This window comes from Mercenaria mercenaria, chromosome 1 (assembly GCF_021730395.1).
Source record: "Mercenaria mercenaria strain notata chromosome 1, MADL_Memer_1, whole genome shotgun sequence".
In the NCBI taxonomy this organism is placed as follows: Eukaryota; Metazoa; Mollusca; class Bivalvia; order Venerida; family Veneridae; genus Mercenaria; species Mercenaria mercenaria.
The window spans coordinates 54,801,864-54,823,355 of record NC_069361.1 but is presented as its reverse complement, the minus strand read 5'-3'; the positions used below and the strand labels follow the sequence as shown (position 1 = coordinate 54,823,355).

Sequence of the window (21,492 nt, the reverse complement as noted above, 5' to 3'; positions counted from 1 at the left end):
TGTTGTTTAGCATACTAGTGAAGAGCTATAAAACTTTTTATGCTGATGCATTATAACCCCAACTCTGCTGCAATTAGGAAAACTGCCTTTTCTCGTAGAATCTGTCTTGAAAAAAGAAGTAGAATAAATAGCAGACCAAAATACAGAACTTACCTGCTGCATTGATTTTTATCTCGAATTGGATGACTTTCGTAATCAGCAATATAAATTCTCTTGAACTTTGTTAAAATTGACGTCCTGGAAGGAAACCGTTATAAGTGAAAAATAGTATTTTTAAGAAGACTTTAAAATATTATTTTGCTTCACAGTTTTCTTTTCAAAATTGATCATTGCCATAGTGCAAGCTCACACCTAATACTTTGAAATATTCAAAGTACAGATTGTCATATATATTATGTGCAGGACTGGTATATAATTTTTGTATCCTATAGTACACGATATACAGTCTTGTCAGGTTGTAAGCGGCAGATACACATTTTTTCTGGAAGACAAATTTCTCACACAGTCCAAAAAAATGGATCTTAAGCAACAGATAGGCAGTATCTAAAAAATGTATAGGTCACAAATGATTGTAAGTGGCCCTTAAGAGCTTTAATTTATGTGATGTGCTTATGTTTTCTTAGGTTAATTTATTTCGACTTTATTATACACTGCTTCATTACTATATTACCAGGGTGTGTGTTATAAAGTCTGTTGATGGAACAACAATAAGTGCATTCCGTGTCCACGAGTGTGAGGGCTCGAGCAGAATGGGTTCACGACCCCGCAGGTTCTTGTTTACTGGCCACACCAATGGTGGTATACAGATGTGGGATCTTACCACAGCACTAGATCTGATGAGCCCCGCAGAGGACAATAAACAAATATGCACGCCCAAACCAAGTAATTACCATAATATTTTTTGTATACATTACTTTTAAGTTAGGTATCATGAGTTACATTGTATTGTGATATATTTTGTGACCAAAATGTCATGGTGTATTGTGATATATCATGATATTTTGGTCCAGAATGTTGTACGAACCCTGATATTTCTCAGATATTTGTACACAGATCTTAACCTTACATTAACAGGTTACAAAGTCTTCATTTTTAAGTTTTGCCAGCTCAGTTATATTTGCAAAAATAGATCTATCTGTATTGACAATATTTGTTAGCAGTGACATAATCTCAGTTATAATTTACAACAGCAGCCCAAAACAATTGTACATTGTTTATTGAAGTTGTTTTTGAAAATAATGTCAGAAATAAAATATTTCCTAACTTTGTTGATGCTTTTGGTCAAGTTGTGCACAAGACTCATTTTATGGCATGCACCACAATCAAATACCGTTTAAACTGGTATGGGGGCCTTTGTGGCCAAGTAGTTAAGGTTGCTGACTTAGAAACAATTGTCCATCATTGAAAAGGGTTGGAAACATTCTTTTGGGTGTAGAATACTTGTGCAAGGAAGCAATCCTGCTGGCTTACAGAAAGTCGGTGGTTCTACTCAGATGCCCGCCCATGTCTGAAGCAATGCCCAGAGATGCACCTGGGGTCTTCTTCCACCACCAAAAAAGCAAGAATAGTCGCCATAAATAAATGATACTTACACACTGGTGAATACCACACAACCCTACATTACTTGCTTCCTGGCTATTGTTTCTGCTGAATCTGGTATAAACTATAGATTAAGTAGCTCTTTTACTTGACAAATACATAATTTGCAGCCTTAAATTATTTGTTTCATAAAGAATATGGAGTCACTGCTTGTTATAGTTTTAGACATTTTATACGGCACATATTATTTACTCTTGTTTAGATTCATTAGTCATACTGTTTTTAGCTCACATGTCACAAAGTGACAAGGTGAGCTTTTGTGATCACGCAGCATCCGTCTGTCTGTCCGTCCGTCCGTCTGTCCGTGCGTAAACTTTTGCTTGTGACCACTCTAGAGGTCACATTTTTCATGGGATCTTTATGAAATTTGGTCAGAATGTTCATCTTGATGATATCTAGGTCAGTTTTGAAACTGGGTCACGTGCAGTCCAAAACTAGGTCAGTAGGTCTAAAAATAGAAAAACCTTGCCATACTTTTCGATGGATCTTCATTAATATTAGTCAGAATGTTCATCTTGATGATATCTAGGTCAAGTTCGAAACTGGGTCACCTACCAACAAAAACTAGGTCAGTAGGTCAAATGATAGAAAAACCTTGTGACCTCTCTGGAGGCCATATTTTTCATGGGATCTGTGTGAAAGTTGGTCTGAATGTTCATCTTGATGATATCTAGGTCAAGTTCGAAACTGGGCTACGAGCAATCCAAAACTAGGTCAGTAGGTCTAAAAATAGAAAAACCTTGTGACCTCTCTAGAGGCCATACTTTTCAATGGATCTTCATGAAAATTAGTCAGAATGTTTACCTTGATGATATCTAGATCAAGTTTGAAACTGGGTCACATGCCATCAAAAAGTAGGTCATTAGGTCAAATAATAGAAAAACCTTGTGACCTCTCTAGAGGCCATATTTTCATGGGATCTGTATGAGAGTTGGTCTGAATGTTCATCTTGATGATAGGTAGGTCAAGTTGGAAACTGGGTCAACTGCGATCAAAAACTAGGTCAGTAGCTCTAAAAATAGAAAAACCTTGTGACCTCTCTAGAGTCCATACTTTTGAATGGATCTTCAAGAAAATTGGTCAGAATATTCATCGTGATGATATCTACGTCAAGTTCGAAACTGGGTCAACTGCGGTCAAAAGCTAGGTCTGTAGGTCTAAAAATAGAACAACCTTGTGACCTCTCTAGAGGCCATATTTTTCAATGGATCTTCATGAAAATTGGTCTGAATGTTCACCTTGATGATATCTAGGTAAAGTTCAAAACTGGGTCACATGCAGTCAAAAACTAGGTCAGTAGGTATAAAAATAGAAAAACCTTGTGATCTCTCTAGAGGCTATATTTTACATGAGATCTTCATGAAAATTGGTGAGAATGTTCACCTTGATGATATCTAGGTCAAATTTGAAAATGGATCAACTGCAGTCAAAAACTAGGTCATTAGGTCAAATAATAGAAAAACCTTGTGACCTCTCTAGAGGCCATATTTTTCATGGGATCTGTACCAAAATTGGTCTGAATGTTCATCTTGATGATATCTAGGTCAAGTTCAAAACTGGGTCACATGAGCTCAAAAACTAGGTCACTATGTCAAATAATAGAAAAAAAACGACGTCGTACTCAGTTCAAAACTGGGTCAAGTGGTGACAGGTGAGCGATTCAGGACCATCATGGTCCTCTTGTTTGCAAATATTTGCTACAGTGTAAATGTTACTACTATTTTCTAATCTACAGTTCTTCATTAAATTATGTTTTTGCATACCCAAAGATTTTCATCTTACAAAACTAACATATATTTGTAGGATAGCAACTATCAAATGATATCAAATTCTCTGCAAAAGACAGTAGTTAATCATAAATAGTAAACTTTTAGATGATCATTATCCAACATGTTTAAATGTCTATGAGGACAGTTGTTTTCATTATGATAAATTAATACGTGTGTTTGTTTTCAAATTGAAATCAATTTTTGCATGTTTTCTTTACTTCAGCATCTACAGAGCAGAACCTAGGAGGTCCTACACCTAAAGAATTAGTGAAGTTGTTAGACCAGTGTGACATATGTCAGTCCCAAAACTCCACCCCTTGTATAAGCCCTTCCCCCTCTATCATGGGGGGAAGCCTTCAGCGCCCTAGTCAAGAGGTGGTGCATGGCATTTCTGTGCCAAATATGGACTCTCTGGAGGATCTAGAAGAACGGGGCGCAGTGGGTGGGATGGAGAAGTCACAGGTCACAAGTTTATGATGCATGCTAACATGTTATAAAGGTGATACCTGCTTGTCTCTGCTTAAGCCAAAACTAAAACATTTCTAAGAGTGGATTATTTTACTCATACTGTAAAGTGTCATTTATATATACTCTGCAAACAAAGTGCTTAGGTCGAATGTATAGGAGGCATCATTCCATCATGTGGCCAGAGAGCTGCAAAAAAAATTTGTCGCCAACTTCTGCACTTTAAAAGGGATTCGGAGAATAGGGGGACTATTTTACTCGCCTCGGTGTCGGCGTGACCTTTCTTGGTTAAAGTTTTTTGCAACCTTTGTTTTTCTGTCATATCTTTATTACTATTGCATAAATCTTACTGTAACTTCACATAAACATTGTCCAGCATACAAACAAAGTATGTGCAGGGGCTGAGCCCATTATACCCAAGGTCAAGTTCACCAAGGTGTTATACTTGGGTTATTTTTGAGGTTAAAGTTTTTCGGCAACCTTTGCTTTTCTGTCATATCTTTGTTACTATTGCTCATGTCTTACTGTAAGTTCACATAAACATTGTCCGGCATACAAACAAAGTATGTGCAGGGGCTGGGCCCATTATACCCAAGGTCAAGGTCACAATGTTGTTATACTTGGAATTATTTTCATGTTAAATTTTTCCGAAAGCTTTGTTTATAGACATATCTTCGGTACTTTAAAAGATAATGACTTGAAATTAAAAACGTTTCTTTATAATCATTATCTGCATGTGTGGTTACAATCCCCATAACTCTTATTGTATTTTGACAGAATTATGCCCCTTTCATACTTAATGTTTTTTGGCAATCTTCCCTTTCTGGATATAACTTTAGAACAATATAAGGTAAAGACTTGAAACTTAAAAGGTATCTTTATCATCATCATCTGCATGTGTGGTAACAATCCCTATAACTCTGATTTGTATTTTTGACCAACTTGTGCCCCTTTCATACTTAATTTTTTTGACAAACTTCGTTTTCTGGACATAGCTTTGGTACTATATAAGATAATGGCTTGAAACTCAAAATATGTCTTTACCATCATCAACTGCATGTGTGGTAACAATCCAAATAACTCTAATTTGTGTTCTTGACAGAATTATGCTCCTTGGTGTATCTTCCTTTTAAAAGTAGAGATCTCTTATTGAGACATATATTCATTTTACTGTCAAATCGCAGAATAGTGGAGCGCGCTGTCTTACGGACAGCTCTTGTTCATTTGTCCAATCATTGCAGACTAAAGGGCTGGCCCCTTGCAGTTTGACAAAATATGTACACTGGTATTATTTGTACATTTGAGTGCGTTAAACGAACTAATTACACAATTTAATTTAAAAGGATTCTAGTGAAACTTGATACACAAAATCACATTGAAGTGCAGATGTGCATGACATTTTTTATGGACTTCTACAAAATCTGTACACTGGCACTGTATGTTGGAGATTTTGGAGCGGACTACTTCCAGAGTTTTGAGAGACTTACTATATTGCAGTGAATCTAGTTGGTTTCCTATGCTCTAAACGATTTTGGGATACGTATTAAGGATTATCTACAAAGGCAATAAGAAAATCTTGCCAGATTTTTCTCTCGCTCTCTTCCACGGCTCAACAAACTATATTATGCAAGTGTTTTAGTTTTGGCATTACTAACTGACTGTTGTCATAAAACAGTTTTGCATGATACTAGCATTCACAAACTTGATGTTATGTCAAATATAAGCATTTTGTAGAACAGGGTTTCATGGAAAAAAAGACATTTAAAGGTTTAATTGTTAAAGTGGAGACTGGAGTATAAGCCACAAGATGGAGCTGGGCAGACTTTCCCATAATTTTATGCATGCTCATAATATTATATAAATAAAGAACAAGATACAATAGTTTCGCGCTCAGCCCTCGATATCAGGGACCACTTTCAAAAAATTATCTGAAAGCAGTAGAAGGATTTTTATGCCCCCGCTATAAAATGGAGGGGTGGGGGGCATATAGTGTTACCCCTGTCTGTGTTTGTGTGTTTGTTTGTGTGTGTTTGTTTGTGTGTGTGTGTTTGTGTGTTCGGGAAAGGGTAGTGTTTGTGTCCGGGCCATAACTTTGACATGCATGGTCTGATTTCAGAATAATTTGACACAAATGGTAAGCATGGATAGACGATGTGTCATGCGCAAAACCATTTCACGAGCATAAAGGTCAAGGTCACAGTCCTTGGTTGAACTTAGCCAATTTTCACTACATATATACTGATAATGTGGTCTTCGTGTCCGGTCCATAAATTTGACATGCATGGTCCTTTTTCAAAATAATTTGACACAAATGATAAGCATGGATAGACGATGTCCCATGCGCAAAAACCATTTCACTAGCTCAAAGTCGCAGTCCTTGGTTGAACTTAGCCAATTTTCACTAAATATACAGATTACTAAATTTTCTGGTTTTCCTAAATAATTTTTTTTTTTTTTTTTTTTTTGTTGGATTTAACATCGCACCGACACATGATAGGTCATATGACGACTTTCCAGCTTTAATGATGGAGGAAGACCCCTGGTGCCCCTCCGTGCATTATTTCATCACGAGCGGGCACCTGGGTTGAACCACCGACCTTCCGTAAGCCAGCTGGATGGCTTCCTCAAATGAAGAATTCAATGCCCCGAGTGAGGCTTGAACCCACATTGATGAGGGGCAAGTGATTTGAAGTCAGCAACCTTAACCACTCGGCCACGGATCCTAAATAAATAGGGCCAAGGGTCCTTCATTTAGTTTGTGAGCAGTACCATGCCTGTGACCTTTCTCATGTTGCGGGGGCATCCGTGTCTGTGACACATTTCTAGTTTTTAGCTCACCTGAGCACAAAGTGCTCAGGGTGAGGTATTGTGATCGCTCACCGTCCGTCCGTCCGTTGTACGTCCGTCCACACTTTCCTTTAAACAACATCTCCTCCTAAACCAACAGGCCAATTTTGATGAAACTTCACAGGGATGTTCCTTGGATGGCCCCCTTTCAAAATTGTTCAAAGAATTGAATTCCATGCTGAACACTGGTTGCCATGGCAACCTAAAGGAAAAACTTTAAAAATCTTCTTCTCAAAAACCAGAAGCCCTAGAGCTTAGATATTTGGTGTGAAGCATTGCCTAGTGGACCTCTACCAAGTTTGTTCAAATCATGACCCCGGGGTCAAAATTAACCCCGCCCCAGGGGTCACTTTATTTTACATAAGAAAATCTTAAAAAATCTTCTTCTCAAAAACCAGAAGGCTTAGAGCTTAGATATTTGACATGTAGCATTGCCTAGGGGACCTCTACTAAAATTGTTCAAATCATGACCTCGGGGTTAAAATTGACCCCGCCCCAGGGGTCACTTGATTTTACATAGGAAAATCTTCAAAAAATTTCTAAAAATAAACCAGAAGGCCTAGAGCTTAGATATTTCACATGTAGCATTGCCTAGTGGACATCTACAAAATTTTTTCAAATCATGGCCCCTGGGGTCAAAATTGACCCCGCCCCAGGGGTCACTTGATTTTACATAGGAAAATATTTAAAAAATCTTCTCAAAAACCAGAAGCCCTAGAGCTTAGATATTTGACATGTAACATTGCCTAGTGGACCTCTACTAAAGTTGACCCGTGGGTCAAAATTGACCCGGCCCTAGCGGTCACTTGTCTTTACATAGGAAAATCTTCAAAAGTTTTCTAAAAATAAACCAGAAGGCCTAGATCTTAGATATTTGACATGTAGCATTGCCTATTAGACTTTTACAAAATTTGTTTAAAGCATGACCCTCGGGGTCAAAATTGGCCCCGCCACGGGGGTCACTTGATTTTACGTAGGAAAATCTTAAAAAATCTTCTTCTCAAAAAGCATAAGCCCTGGAGCTTAGATATTTGACATGTAGCATTGCCTAGTGGACATCTACTAAAATTGTTCAAATCATGACCCCTGGGTCAAATTGACCCTGTCCCATGGGGTTACTTGATTGTAAATAGAAAAATCTTCAAAATTTTCTAAAGATAAACCAGAAGAGCTTAGATATTGACATGTAGCATTGCCTAGTGGACCTCTACAAAATGTTTTCAAATCTTGTTTTTAAAGTTACTTAAAGAAAATTTCAACTATATTTTCTCATAATTCTTTTGATTGATTTCTATTATGATCTTTTGACCTTGAAGACTTGTCCTTAAGTGCAATGATAACAGGTGAGCGATATAGGGCCATCATGGCCCTCTTGTTTCTAAAAATGGCACATTTGTACATTGTACAACAGTTTATCCGAAAATATAATTCTGTACAATTTTTCAAAGGTGCCTTTGAGAAAAAAGTTTAAATCTGTCGAGGAGAAAAATTGAATTTGAATTTCCCAAGGTGTAGAGATAGTACCTTAGTTTTTCAAATAAAAAGTATGAAGTGAAAAAGCTTTGAAATGAAGACAAATGTACATATATTTCTCAAAAATACATATATTAACAATATTTTAACCAGAAGCGTAGAGTTATGAGCATTTAATATTTTCATGTAAAAGAAAATTTTGGGATCAAGGAAATGTAACTCTTCTTGGACCTGGAGAGCAGAAACATCAAAGGGACATAACATAGCGGATATTTTCTACTTGGGTGCATTTGATTTAACATTCAACTGTGATCTTGATTTCTAAATAATGATCCATGATACTGTGTGCTAAAAATATAGAACAACTGGAACAGTCCTTTAACAGCAAAAGATGCTGTAGCAGAATGAAAATTGTTAAGCTGGGACTCGAACCCAGGACCTCTCACACCTAAGGCAGACACTCTACCACTTCTCTATAACAGCAGTAGCTATAGCTAGGCAGTTGAAGTGCACCGATTAGATTACGTGAACTGGAACAGTTTAGTGACAATAACACAATCGGCCGACTCCGGATTATCGGCATATTCGCTTGGTTGCCTAACGGCAATTTTCGTGTAAAGAAAAAATATAATCTAATGCTGCAAACGTTTTAATCGGTCAAAACTGCCCAGATTTCTCTGGCGTGTTCTTTAGGGTATGAAGTTACTAACTGGTAGTACCAGTGAAATATAACTTGCACTGAATCTTATATATTTGCCTTTTTAGCAGCTGGCAAACGGCAAAGACAGTGAGCTTTGTCCTAATATAAGCACAAGTTTCGACAGGATATCAATTGATAGGAAATTACAGTTACAAACTAAATACTTTTCTGCAACACATGGAGTCATTAGCATTCACTGTCAATCAGTATTATGACTAAGATCGACGATCATTCATTCATTCATTCATTCATTCAAATAATTTATAGGGTCGGTTGTTTACATTTTCAATCGTAACCGGTGCTCTTGTAAAAACCACTTTTTTGAAAAATTGAAGAATGCGAAGAGCTATGGTACGGTCTCTACAAGGTGTGGCCAAAGGACAGTACAGTCAGTGTTTGTAAACAAAATTGTGTGGATGTGATTATAAATGCACTTGCAATCTACTGCTTATATAGCATACAACACAGTAATTGAGTAGCCAGTAGAATATACATGTAGTTATTTCAGTCTTATTCAATAGAAATGTAGTATGAAGGTTTAACTCACAATAATGTAACAGTTATATTTAAGAAACAATAATGTTATAAAACAAGATAAAGTAATAACTTCTGTCGTCTGCTTTTGCTCAGTCTGCATGTATAGTGTATCAACTGCTATAAACGCACAGTTACTGATTTATTTTTAGCCGAGTGGAGTTAATTGACAGGGTATAGAATTTTAGGAACCTCCTATAAACCCTCCCTTTTATACTAACAAATGTTGCGCCTTTAATGACATGTTTCGTTAACATAAACATTACATGTTCTCTTAAAGGTACGGGAAAGCGTTTGGTTACTTTTGAATGTTTACTTTTGAAAGTAACTTTATTCTAATTTTGTCAGCATGATTTTCTGATTTTGCTATGAAATAAATAGACTGACGGAAAAAATATTGATTATATAATTACAATTATAATATAAATACATACAGATATATGATCTCATTTACTCTCCTAGCTGGTACAGAGATCAGTCTGAAAAAACTAAGAACAGTTGCATACACAATCGTTTGTTTCTTTTTTTACATTATTTAGAAAAAAACAACATTTACATCAATAAAGAAAATGAAGTTACATGCACAGTAATTGATACTTGAGCCTTGTCCATATTATTGTTGTCACCTAACTCGGACGACAAGCAAATATCTGGGTATTTTTGTAAATACAGTCAAACTTAGTTAACTTGATAATTCGTACACCACCCTTCTCTCAAATTTGTCGTCAGGCCCCGGAAATATTCCTGTACAATGAATTTTGTTTAATAACTCGAACAATCGATCACTTGAATAAATTTTGCTGGTCCTGTCAAGTAAAAAAATGCTATATATATTCATTCAGTGAACCATTGTATAATATTTATTTCAATGAAGTGTCAAATTTAGATTGTGATTCCATATCTTATATATACATTTCATGACATAAATTATATTACAAGGTAAATTCAATTCAATATATTAAATATGTATTTTTTTTAACCTCACCATTATTCATGTCAAGCCCGCCGTCTTAGCTCAGTAGGGAGAGCATTGGTCTGCAGATCGCGGGGTCACGAGTTCGATCCCCGGGCTGGGCATATGTTCTCCATGACGATTTGATAAAAAGCATTGTGTCTGAAATCATTCGTCCTCCACCTCTGATAATTCATGTGGGGAAGTTGGCAGTTACTTGCGGTGAACAAGTAAGTACTGGTATAGAATCCAGGAACACTGGTTAGGTTAACTGCCCACCGTTACATGACTGAAATACTGTTGAAAAACGGCTTTAAACCCAAAACAAACAAACAAACAATATTCAATACAGTATTTTGCCTCATATTTCATGTGTATTGTAAATGAATGACATAACAATTAATTCATAAGTAAAATTCATTTTCATAATTATCCCAAGTAAAACAAGCTTTAGAAGTAGTTTGTTATTTCATTTTCTCATATTTTGTCTTTTTAAATACTCCAGATCTCTGTTTATAATTAAGATTTAAGAAACATATTTATGTTGAAGTCTCAAGTTAAATGTTAAATCATATATCTGTTTATTTGTACAAAATTATCAATAAATCATTCCATACATTTAAGATGAAAAATGTATTAATTTTCGCTTTTTATGCCCCTGGCATCTACTGATGCGGGAGGCATATAGTGATTCTCCTGTCCGTTCGTCCTTCCTTCCCTCAGTCCGTCCGTCCTCCTTCCGTCAAGGTCACAGGGGCCTGAACATGGAAAACCATTTCCGATCAATAACTTGAGAATCACATGACCTAGAATGTTGAAACTTCATAGGATGATTGGTCATGCAGAGTAGATGACCCCTATTGATTTTAGGATCACTATGTTCAAGGTCAAGGTCACAGGGGCCTGAACATGGAAAACCATTTCCGATCAATAACTTGAGAACCAATACCCAGAAACTTCCTAGGATGATTGGACATGCGGAGTAGATGACCCCTATTGATTTTGGGATCACTCTGTTAAAGGTCAAGGTCACAGGGGCCTGAACATGGAAAACCATTTCAGATCAATAACTTGAGAACCATTTGACCCAGAATGTTGAAACTTCATAGGATGATTGGACATGCAGAGTGGATTACCCCTATTGATTTTGGGGCCTCTCTGTTAAAGGTCAAGGTCACAGTGGACAGAACATGGAAATTCATTTCCAGTCAATAACTTGAAAACCATTTGAACTAGAACCTACAGACTTCAAAGGGTCGTAGGGCTTATGGAATAGATGACCACTATTGTTTTGGGGATCACTCCATCAAAGGTCAAGATCACAGGGGCCTGAACATTGGAAACAATATCCAATCAATAACTTGAGAACCACTTGACCCAGAATGTTGAAACTTCATAGGATGATTAGACATGCAGAAACTTCTGATTTTGGGGTCACTGTATTAAAGGTCATGGTCACAGCAGACAGAACATTGAAATCCACTTCAGGTCAATAACTTGAGAACCATTTGACCTAGAACCTTCCAACTTAATAGGGCGAAAGGACTTACAGAGCAGATGACCCCTAATGTTTTTGGGGTCACTCCATTAAATGTCAAGGTTACAGGGGCTGAACATAGAAAACTCTTTCCAATCAATAACTTGAGAACCACTTGACCCAGAATGTTGAAACTTATTAGGATGACTGGACATGCAAAGTAGATGACCCCTACTAATTTTGGGTTCACCTGATCAAAGGGGGCTTGAACATGGAAAACCATTTCCAATTCATAATTTCAGATCCACTAAGCCCCAAATGTTGAAACTTAGTGGGATGATTGGACATGCCAAGTAGATGATCCTTATTGCAGCCAACCATCAGTGTCTCTTTGACTTTTGCTCCTGTCCCCTATTGACTTCTTGCCTATAGGACTATGCATTGGGGGAGACATTCGTTTTTGTACCAAAGCATCTTCTAGTTTGGAATTAACGTGTCAAGCTTTCAAATATCATATATTACTTTTAGAAAGAAAGTAATATTGCAGTGTTGTTCTAATGAATTTACTCTAGGGTTGCCATAAATTCATGTAACAATTTTCATTTCCATAATTATAGAGTGTCCAGTCTTTATCCTACGTTATCAAGATAAATGACGTTATACCATTACTACCAGATATCAGATGTGCAGAACTACCTTAAGGGCATTTCTGGCTGTTGCAACATATTACTTGTGCAGAGGCCAGTCTGTTACTTATAGGTTCTTTTGGTTTATTGAATAGAAAATTGAATTATTTTCAGACAGTATTTAACACTTTGTGTTACTGAAAACAAAACGGTTGTGAACATGTTTTAGTCAGTAAAAAGCGAATAATATTATGTTGGTTTCTGTCTTAAGGAAATTGGCAAAAAAAGAGATGTCAGTTTACAAGTAGGACAACAAAAAGTAAAGAAAATGTAGCTTTAGTTAGTGTAACCATGAAAAATATCATAACAGCGAAATTTTTAATCATGTTTAGGCATGTTTAAATGTTCCATAAGAAATGTATGTAAAGAACAATGCCCTTAAACAGTGAGACGTTGTTGGCTTTTACATTTTTAGCTCACCTGTCACGAAGTGACAAGGTGAGCTATTGTGACCACTTGATGTCCGTCGTGCGTCGTCCGTTGTGCGTCGTGCGTCAACAATTTGTAAAAAAATCTTCTTCTAGAAAACCACTGAGCAGAATTACACCAAACTTCACAGGAATGATCCTTGGGTGGCCCCCTTTCAAAATTTTTCAAAGAATTGAATTCCATGGAGAACTCTGGTTGCCATGGCAACCGAAAGGAAAAACTTAAAAAATCTTGTTCTCAAAAACCAGAAGCCTAGAGCTTAGGTATTTGGTGTGAAGCATTGCCTAGTGGACCTCTACCAAATTTTTTCAAATCATGACCCCGGGGTCAAAATTGACCCCACCCCAGGGGTCACTTGATTTTACATAGGAAAAGCTTAAAAAATCTTCTTCTCAAAAAGCAAAAGCCCTAGAGCTTAGATATTTGACATGTATCATTGCCTAGTGGACCTCTACTAAAGTTGTTCAAATCATGACCTCCGGGTCAAAATTGACCCCGCCCCAGGGGTCACTTGATTTTACATATGAAAATCTTAAAAAATCCTCTTCTCAAAAACCAGACGCCCTAGAGCTTAGATATATGGTGTGAAGCATTGCCTAGTGGACCTCTACCAAGTTCTAAAAAAAACCCAACAGCCTAGAGCTTAGATATTTGACATGTAGCATTGCCTAGTGGACCTCTACAAAATTTGTTTAAATTATGACCCCCGGGGTCAAAATCGACCCTGCCCCAGGGGTCACTTGATTTTACATAGGAAAATCTTAAAAAATCCTCTTCTCAAAAACCAGAAGCCCTAGAGCTTAGATATGTGGTGTGAAGCATTGCCTAGTGGACCTCTACCAAATTTGTTCAGATCATGACCCTGGGGTCAAAATTGACCCTGCCCCAGGGGTCACTTGATTTTGCATATGAAAGTTTTCAAAAAATTTCTAAAAATAAACCAGAAGGCCTAGAGCTTAGATATTTCACATGTAGCATTGCCTAGTGGACCTCTACAAAATTTGTTTAAAGCATGACCCTTGGGGTCAAAATTGGCCCCGCCGCGGGGGTCACTTGATTTTACGTAGGAAAATCTTAAAAAATCTTCTTCTCAAAAAGCATAAGCCCAGGAGCTTAGATATTTGACATGTAGCATTGCCTAGTGGACATCTACTAAAATTGTTCAAATCATGACCCTGGGGTCAAAATTGACCCCTGGGGCCCGCCCCAGGGTTCACTTCATTTTACATATGAAAATCTTCAAAAAAATTCTGAAAATAAACCAGAAGGCCTAGAGCTTAGATATTTCACATGTAGCATTGCCTAGTGGACCTCTACAAAATTTGTTTAAATCATGACCCTCGGGTCAAAATTGGCCCCGCGGCCGGGGTCACTTGATTTTACATAGGAAAATCTTAAAAAATCTTCTTCTCAAAAACCAAAAGTCCTAGAGCTAAGATATTTGACATGTAGCATTGCCTAGTGGACCTCTACTAAAGTTGTTCAAATCATGACTCCGGGGTCAAAATTGACCCCGCCCTAGGGGTCACTTGATTTTACATATGAAAATCTTCAAAAATTTTCTAAAAATAAACCAGAAGGCCTAGAGCTTAGATATTTCACATGTAGCATGGCCTAGTGGACCTCTACAATATTTGTTCAAATCATGACCCCTAGGGTCAAAATTGACCCCGCCCCAGAGGTCACTTGATTTTACATATGAAAATCTTCAAAAATTTTCTAAAAATAAACCAGAAGGCGTAGATCTTAGATATTTGACATGTAGCATTGCCTAGTAGACTTCTACAAAATTTGTTCAAATCATGACCCCCGGGGTCAAATTGGCTCCGCCCCATGGGGTTACTTGATTGTACATAGAAAAATCTTCAAAATTTTCTAAAAAATACCCCAGAAGGCATAGAGCTTAGATATTTGACATGTAACATTGCCTAGTGGACCTCTACAAAATTTGTTCAAATCATGACCTCGCCCCAGGAGTCACTTGATTTTACATAGAAAAATCTTCAAAAATTTTCTAAAAATAAACCAGAAGGCCTAGATCTTAGATATTTGACATGTAGCATTGCCTAGTAGACTTCTACAAAACATTTTCAAATCATGACTCCGGGGTCAAAATTGACCCCGCCCTAGGGGTCACTTGATTTTACATATGAAAATCTTCAAAAATTTTCTAAAAATAAACCAGAAGGCCTAGAGCTTAGATATTTCACATGTAGCATTGCCTAGTGGACCTCTACAACATTTGTTCAAATCATGACCCCCAGGGTCAAAATTGACCCCGCCCCAGGGGTCACTTGATTTTACATAATCATGAAAATCTTCAAAAACTTTCTAAAAATAAACCAGAAGGCCTAGATCTTAGATATTTGACATGTAGCATTGCCTAGTAGACTTCTACAAAATTTGTTCAAATCATGACCCCCGGGGTCAAATTGGCTCCGCCCCATGGGGTTACTTGATTGTACATAGAAAAATCTTCAAAATTTTCTAAAAAAAACCCCAGAAGGCATAGAGCTTAGATATTTGACATGTAGCATTGCCTAGTGGACCTCTACAAAATTTGTTCAAATCATGACCCCGCCCCAGGAGTCACTTGATTTTACCTAGAAAAAGCTTCAAAAATTTTCTAAAAATAAACCAGAAGGCCTAGGTCTTAGATATTTGACATGTAGCATTGACTAGTAGACTTCTACAAAACATTTTCAAATCATGAGCCCCGGGGTCAAATTCACCCCGCCCCATGGGGTTACTTGATTGTACATAGAAAAATCTTCAAAATTTTCTAAAAATAAACCAGAAGGCCTAGAGCTTAGATATTTGACATGTAGCATTGCGTAGTGGACCTCTACAAAATTTGTACAAACTTGACACCCCATGGTCAAATTGACCCAGCCCCAGGGTTACTTGATTGTGCATAGGGAAATCTTCATAAATTTGCTAAAAATAAACCAGAAGGCCTAGATCTTAAAGCTTTGGCTAAGAAATTTGTTCAAGCAAGCAACTCTACTCAGGTGAGCGATATAGGGCCATCATGGCCGTCTTGTTTTTGTCACCTAAAGGAGATATGTATGTTCTGTTCTGCAATAACATGAAATATAGGAATGTTTGTATCTTGTATTCACATAATAGCATTGCATGTTGTTATGATACTAACTTTTAGTTTTATTTATTCTAATTTGACCACTAAAGCTGACCGTTGTTTGTTTTTTATACTCTATAACATATGTTTGCAAGAATATATTTATAAAAGTCATAGTATTACTAAGATAACACCATCCTGTAGGTCTGTAGACAGTTAAAACTTCGATCCGATAAATTCCCAGCAGTAATTTTCCATTTATAGTTTGATTATAATTAGCTATAAGAACAATCCTGCCATCTGATGATACAAAAAAACATTGGCCCCTTACTTAGTTTTTATTTCTTTAGTTATGTCTCCCACCACACAGTGTTGTGGGAGACATATTGATTAACTCCAGTCTCTGTGTGTGTGTGTGTGTGTGTGAACATAGCCAACTGGGTAATTTCGTATGAATACACACCAACAAACCGGGGATACGCCACGAACCAGGGAATTCCCCAGTTCAATCTAACAATGCCATGTTAATCCTGACCTTAAAATTAGTCATCTCTTGAAATTTGAGCCTACTCTGAGCGATAGAAATTTATTCCCCGGTTTGCAGGTTCTTAGGTCATACACATATCTCACACACAATTAGAATTTTACCAGAGTGTGTATCCTTCGCAATTTTTTGCAGTTCCCCAGTTGACCTGTATACAACTCGTAGTACATACACTCCAAGGTTTAAATCATTATCACTGATCTAACACATGTGTTCGTCATTTTAAGCTCATGGGTGAAATTATAATGTTGATAATTAATGAATTACCAATTATATATGTTTTCACCTTCACAAGACGATATTATATATCTGTGTTTCCGAATATCTTGTCCGGCTTATCGTTTAACCATTTCGCTGTTATTGCCATGTTAATTAAATGTTTGATAATAGAAATATTGCATTGAAAATATTATAATATTCAGGAGCATCACTCAGAAAATATAGTTTATTTATGATCTATCAATATATATTCATTTTACAAACTTTCAACTTCAAGCGGTGCTTATATATGCATTGCTTTTTCCGGAAATATCTGTCAGTATTAGATCTATAAAGAATTCACAGTGGTTAATGCAATATGTTGACAGATGACACCACTACAGCTATATTTCAAAGTCTATAGTTGTTAAAAAGATCATTTGAACCCGCTCAAAGAAAAGCAATATGAATATATTGAACAAATTTTGTTCGAATAAATATACTTTTTCCACTTTATTTGCATTTCGTTACCTCTTCTAAATTCTTGATATCATGTATGTCTTTATTTATATTTCGTTAATTCTTCTAAATTATTGATATCATTTATTTCTTCATTTTAAGTTTACTTGTGGTAATTTATTCGGTATACAAACGGCCTGTTACCTGTAAACTGAAATTTATGACTTGCAACTTAAATCCGGCATGAATACTTATTTTCAGTGAACTTGCTATGTATTATTTATAGGGTCAGGTAGGGGCACCCGAATAGTCACTGGTATTTCAGCGGGATTCACACGGTTCCTGTGCCCTGTTTGGGGATTATGTGTGATTTCATAATTAAGCCAATTCTTTTTAAATTCTTCAACATTTCAAACCTTCATCTATATATAAAACAATTGAGTGGTATTGATCATATCAGTAAAAGCTATCGAATAATCTTAATTATTTCCTGTATAGGTACAGCAGTACTTTAAGATTTTTCGATAGAAAATAAACTTTACACTAAATTTCTAGCGAAATAAAAAGGTTGTCGGCCAAATCAGTTCTTTTAATTTGGCCATATAACACTACTGATTGAACAATACTTGTTCATTCACAAAGCCAGTACCTTAGTTTTTTTGAAATGCAATAATTATATTTTTCAGCTATAGTGGATGCAACTTGACCCCGATGGCTGACCTTTGCATTATAATACATAATGAAGCACAACCTATTATTGAAAAGAAGTGTACGTAAAACACGAGCTGCACGAGAAAAAGGAAAATATAAATTTGTGTAAATATAAATTATTGTATTGGAAGGTTTTAAATGATTAAATGTAAGTATATATACTTTGACACTGCACAGTATACAAACTAATTCCATATAAATATACACGGCTACCCTAAGCACCCTTGATTTCTATAATGAAATAATCGATATGAATAATCAGCCTAAGGTCAACCATCGCGGTCAAGTTGCGACTACTATATGTTTTATTCATATTAAAAAAAAAAAAATCCAAAAAAAAAAAACTTAATAAAATTAGATGTTCACATTACGGACAGATTAGAGATGGTACCTAAAAATTCAAATTGCATCTGATATTATTTTCTGTTAAACACCTAATATCGGAGTACTTCAATTATATAGTGGTTTTACTTTCATACTTCATTTTTCATGCTGAAAGGTAATATTTAATCCGAAAAAATTGGTCCTAGTTGGAAAAGAGAAGCCAGTGACAGATAACTCTTCTAGGACTATTTAGTTATGTGACCAAAGTACGCATAGATTCGGATATGTTTCCTAAAAATATAGTTTACTTCAAGATCTATGAATAATCATTCAAACAAAAAAAGTTGAGCAATATCTTCCATTTTCGAACGAAATAATTCAAAGGCAATTATTTTTATTCATTAATGTCGAAATTTACAGGTATGGTATGATCATAGGAAAGAAAACATTATTCGTGAGAAAAAATATAAATAGACTATAAGAATTTTACGACATCGAATCCCTCAACATTTTACAAAATTCGTTTTCCAAGAATAATCAAGGCCTCAAAATGTACGAGTTAAAACAGAGCCATACAAAAATGTATATTCTATCTTATGGTCACACCAAAACCATACCAAAAACTGTGCCGAAAGAAGTTATTTCACTTTTTATGACACGCACCTCGTGTTTACAAATGTACCTAATTTGCATATTGACCGAGGCGTGCGGAGTCGCATTTACCTTGCTGAATTTGCCATTACAGAAACTTCTGTTAATATAATGTAGACGGTCATTAGTATAAATAAAATGGTTGTGTTAGTTAAAAAGAAATGACAATCACCTTTCTTTAGCTAATCCATCAAAATAACGAAGCCGGTTTCGCTGTCAAAAGTTCCCGTATTTACTGGACGGTGCTATGTTAAAATATTGCTAGCGTGGGATAAGCGATATGCGCTTCAGTTTTGCACTTGATTTGTTGTTGTTGTTGTTGAATACATGGCCTTAGGTACCATCTCTAGACAGATATATCCTGTGGAAAAATTGTCAGTTCTACAGAACCGTCTATAATTTGCTGTATTTTAATAAACGTCTTACCTTTGTAAACTATCGCTTTTAGAATTATACAAACAAAAAAGTTCATGCGCGGATGCAGAGTGGGGACCGGGGGTCCGGACCCATCCCCCTTCCCCCATCCCTGGAAAATCCTAAAAATAGGGAAGAAAGAGAAGAAGGAAAGAAAATGTTGTTTTTTCGAAATAATTACCTTAAAGGAAACTAAATTTCATCATTTTTCCCAATTCAACAGGTGAGCTCATAAAAATGGAACATAAGGGGTATACTTTATATAGAATTGCAGTGGAAAAAAAGTGTTCTTAAATGCTCCTAAAATGCCCCGCAAAAGTCTTTTTCTAAGAAAATCATGTTTTCGTTAGCCTGTTGTCGGATAAAAATAAATGCTTTGTCACTGTTATTCTTCCTGATTTAAGGTAACGTGCTATCTTATTCAAATTAATTACCTCAATAACTCTATTGTTTTCGTCTTAATTTTAACACAAATTTGCCTTCACTCTTAGCGAGGGTCATAGGTTCATATCCTACTCTGGGAACGTCATTTTTAGCTCACCTGTCACATAATGACAAGGTGAGCTTTTGTGATCACCCTTCGTCCGTCGTCCGTCCGTGCGTCAACAATTCCTTGTCTGCACGATAGTGGTTTCATTTATGATTTTATTTTAACCAAACTTGCACACAACTTGTATCACCATAAGATCACGGTTCCTTTCTTGAACTGGCCAGATCCCATTATGGGTTCCAGAGTTATGGCCCCTGAAAGGGCCGAAATTAGCTATTTTGACCTTGTCTGCACAATAGCAGCTTTATTTATGATTTGATTTTTACCAAACTGGCACACAACTTGTATCACCACGAGATCTTGATTCCTTTCTTGAACTGGCCAGATTCCATTATGGGTTCCAGAGTTATGGCCCCTGAAAGGGCCAGAATTAGCTATTTTGACCTTGTCTGCACAATAGCAGCTTCATTTATGATTTTATTTTAACCAAACTTGCACACAACTTGTATCACCATAAGATCTTGGTTCCTTTCTTGAACTGGCGAGATTCTATTATGGGTTCCAGAGTGATGGCCCCTGAAAGGGCCAAAATTAGCTATTTTGACCTTGTCTGCACAATAGCAGCTTCATTTATGATTTGAATTTAATCAAACTTGCACAAAACTTGTGTCACCATAAGATCTCGGTTCCTTTCTTGATCTGGCCAGATCCCATAATGGGTTCCAGAGTTATTCGCCCCTGAAAGGGCCAAAATTAGCTATTTTGACCTTGTCTGCACAATAGCAGTTTCATTTATTATTTGATTTTAACCAAACTTGCACACAACTTGTATCACCACGAGATCTTGCTTCCTTTCTTCAACTGGCCAGATTCCTTCATGGGTTCCAGAGTTATGGCCCCTTAAAGATCCAAAATTTGCTATTTTGGCATTTGCAGCCATATAGAGACTTCATTTATGGTTTTATTTGATACAAACTTCCAAAATATCTTCAACACCAATAAATGTTGGATTCCATGACAAATCAGATCCAATCATAGGTTCCAGAGTTATTTTATATCTGATTACCTCCCCTGATTGTAATCAATATGGATTTATATCAGTAAGTACTTATAGGACTTATTTGAAATTTCATATTGTTATTAGTTGGACTGAGACAATCAGGGTAGATAACTATGGACTGATTTTATGTCAAATTACCTCCCTTTATTTCAAATTAAAATGGGTATATCTCCATAACTAATGAAGATACTGATCTGATATTTCATTTATGTCAACAGATTTATTTGGCAGATCCTTCTTTTGTTCACTTACACTATTTTTTTTTTTAATTACTTCCCTTTTACGTTACTATAAATAGCTTATTTTTAGTAACTTTTTTATTATTGGCCGTAGGGAAAAACCGAGACCACTTTTCTGTGGTACAACATGGATGGTACCTCCAATTTTTAGGTGTATTTTGACATATCTATACCTTGTAAGAATGTTTTTTTCATTTTGGTTAAATTTTTTCCCTTTGTTGTTCCTGTCCTTTGGACTTTGATATTTTTTCTGAGGACCTTCTTGTCCTCAAGTGCAATGATAACAGGTGAGCGATATAGGGCCATCATGGCCCTCTTGTTTACCATTTTGTAATATCTTACTTTTTGAAACGTATCAAGGTAGGAACACAGCAACTGTCATTGGAACGAGT

At 36.3% G+C, this 21,492-nt stretch overlaps 1 protein-coding gene across 2 annotated transcripts in view; it reads left to right on the top strand.

Annotated features, from left to right (window-relative positions):
• LOC123537167 (BTB/POZ domain-containing protein KCTD3-like) overlaps positions 1 to 21,492 on the top strand; it is a 79,429-nt gene that overhangs the window by 35,960 nt on the left and 21,977 nt on the right. Inside the window, exons 17-18 of one of the 2 annotated variants that reach the window (XM_045320768.2) lie at positions 674 to 882; positions 3,592 to 3,830. In XM_045320768.2, coding sequence (XP_045176703.2) covers positions 674 to 882; positions 3,592 to 3,830 — 448 coding nt within the window. Of the gene's footprint in view, positions 1 to 673; positions 883 to 3,591; positions 3,868 to 21,492 lie in introns of both variants that reach the window. The other variant, XM_045320778.2, reaches the window with a different exon arrangement.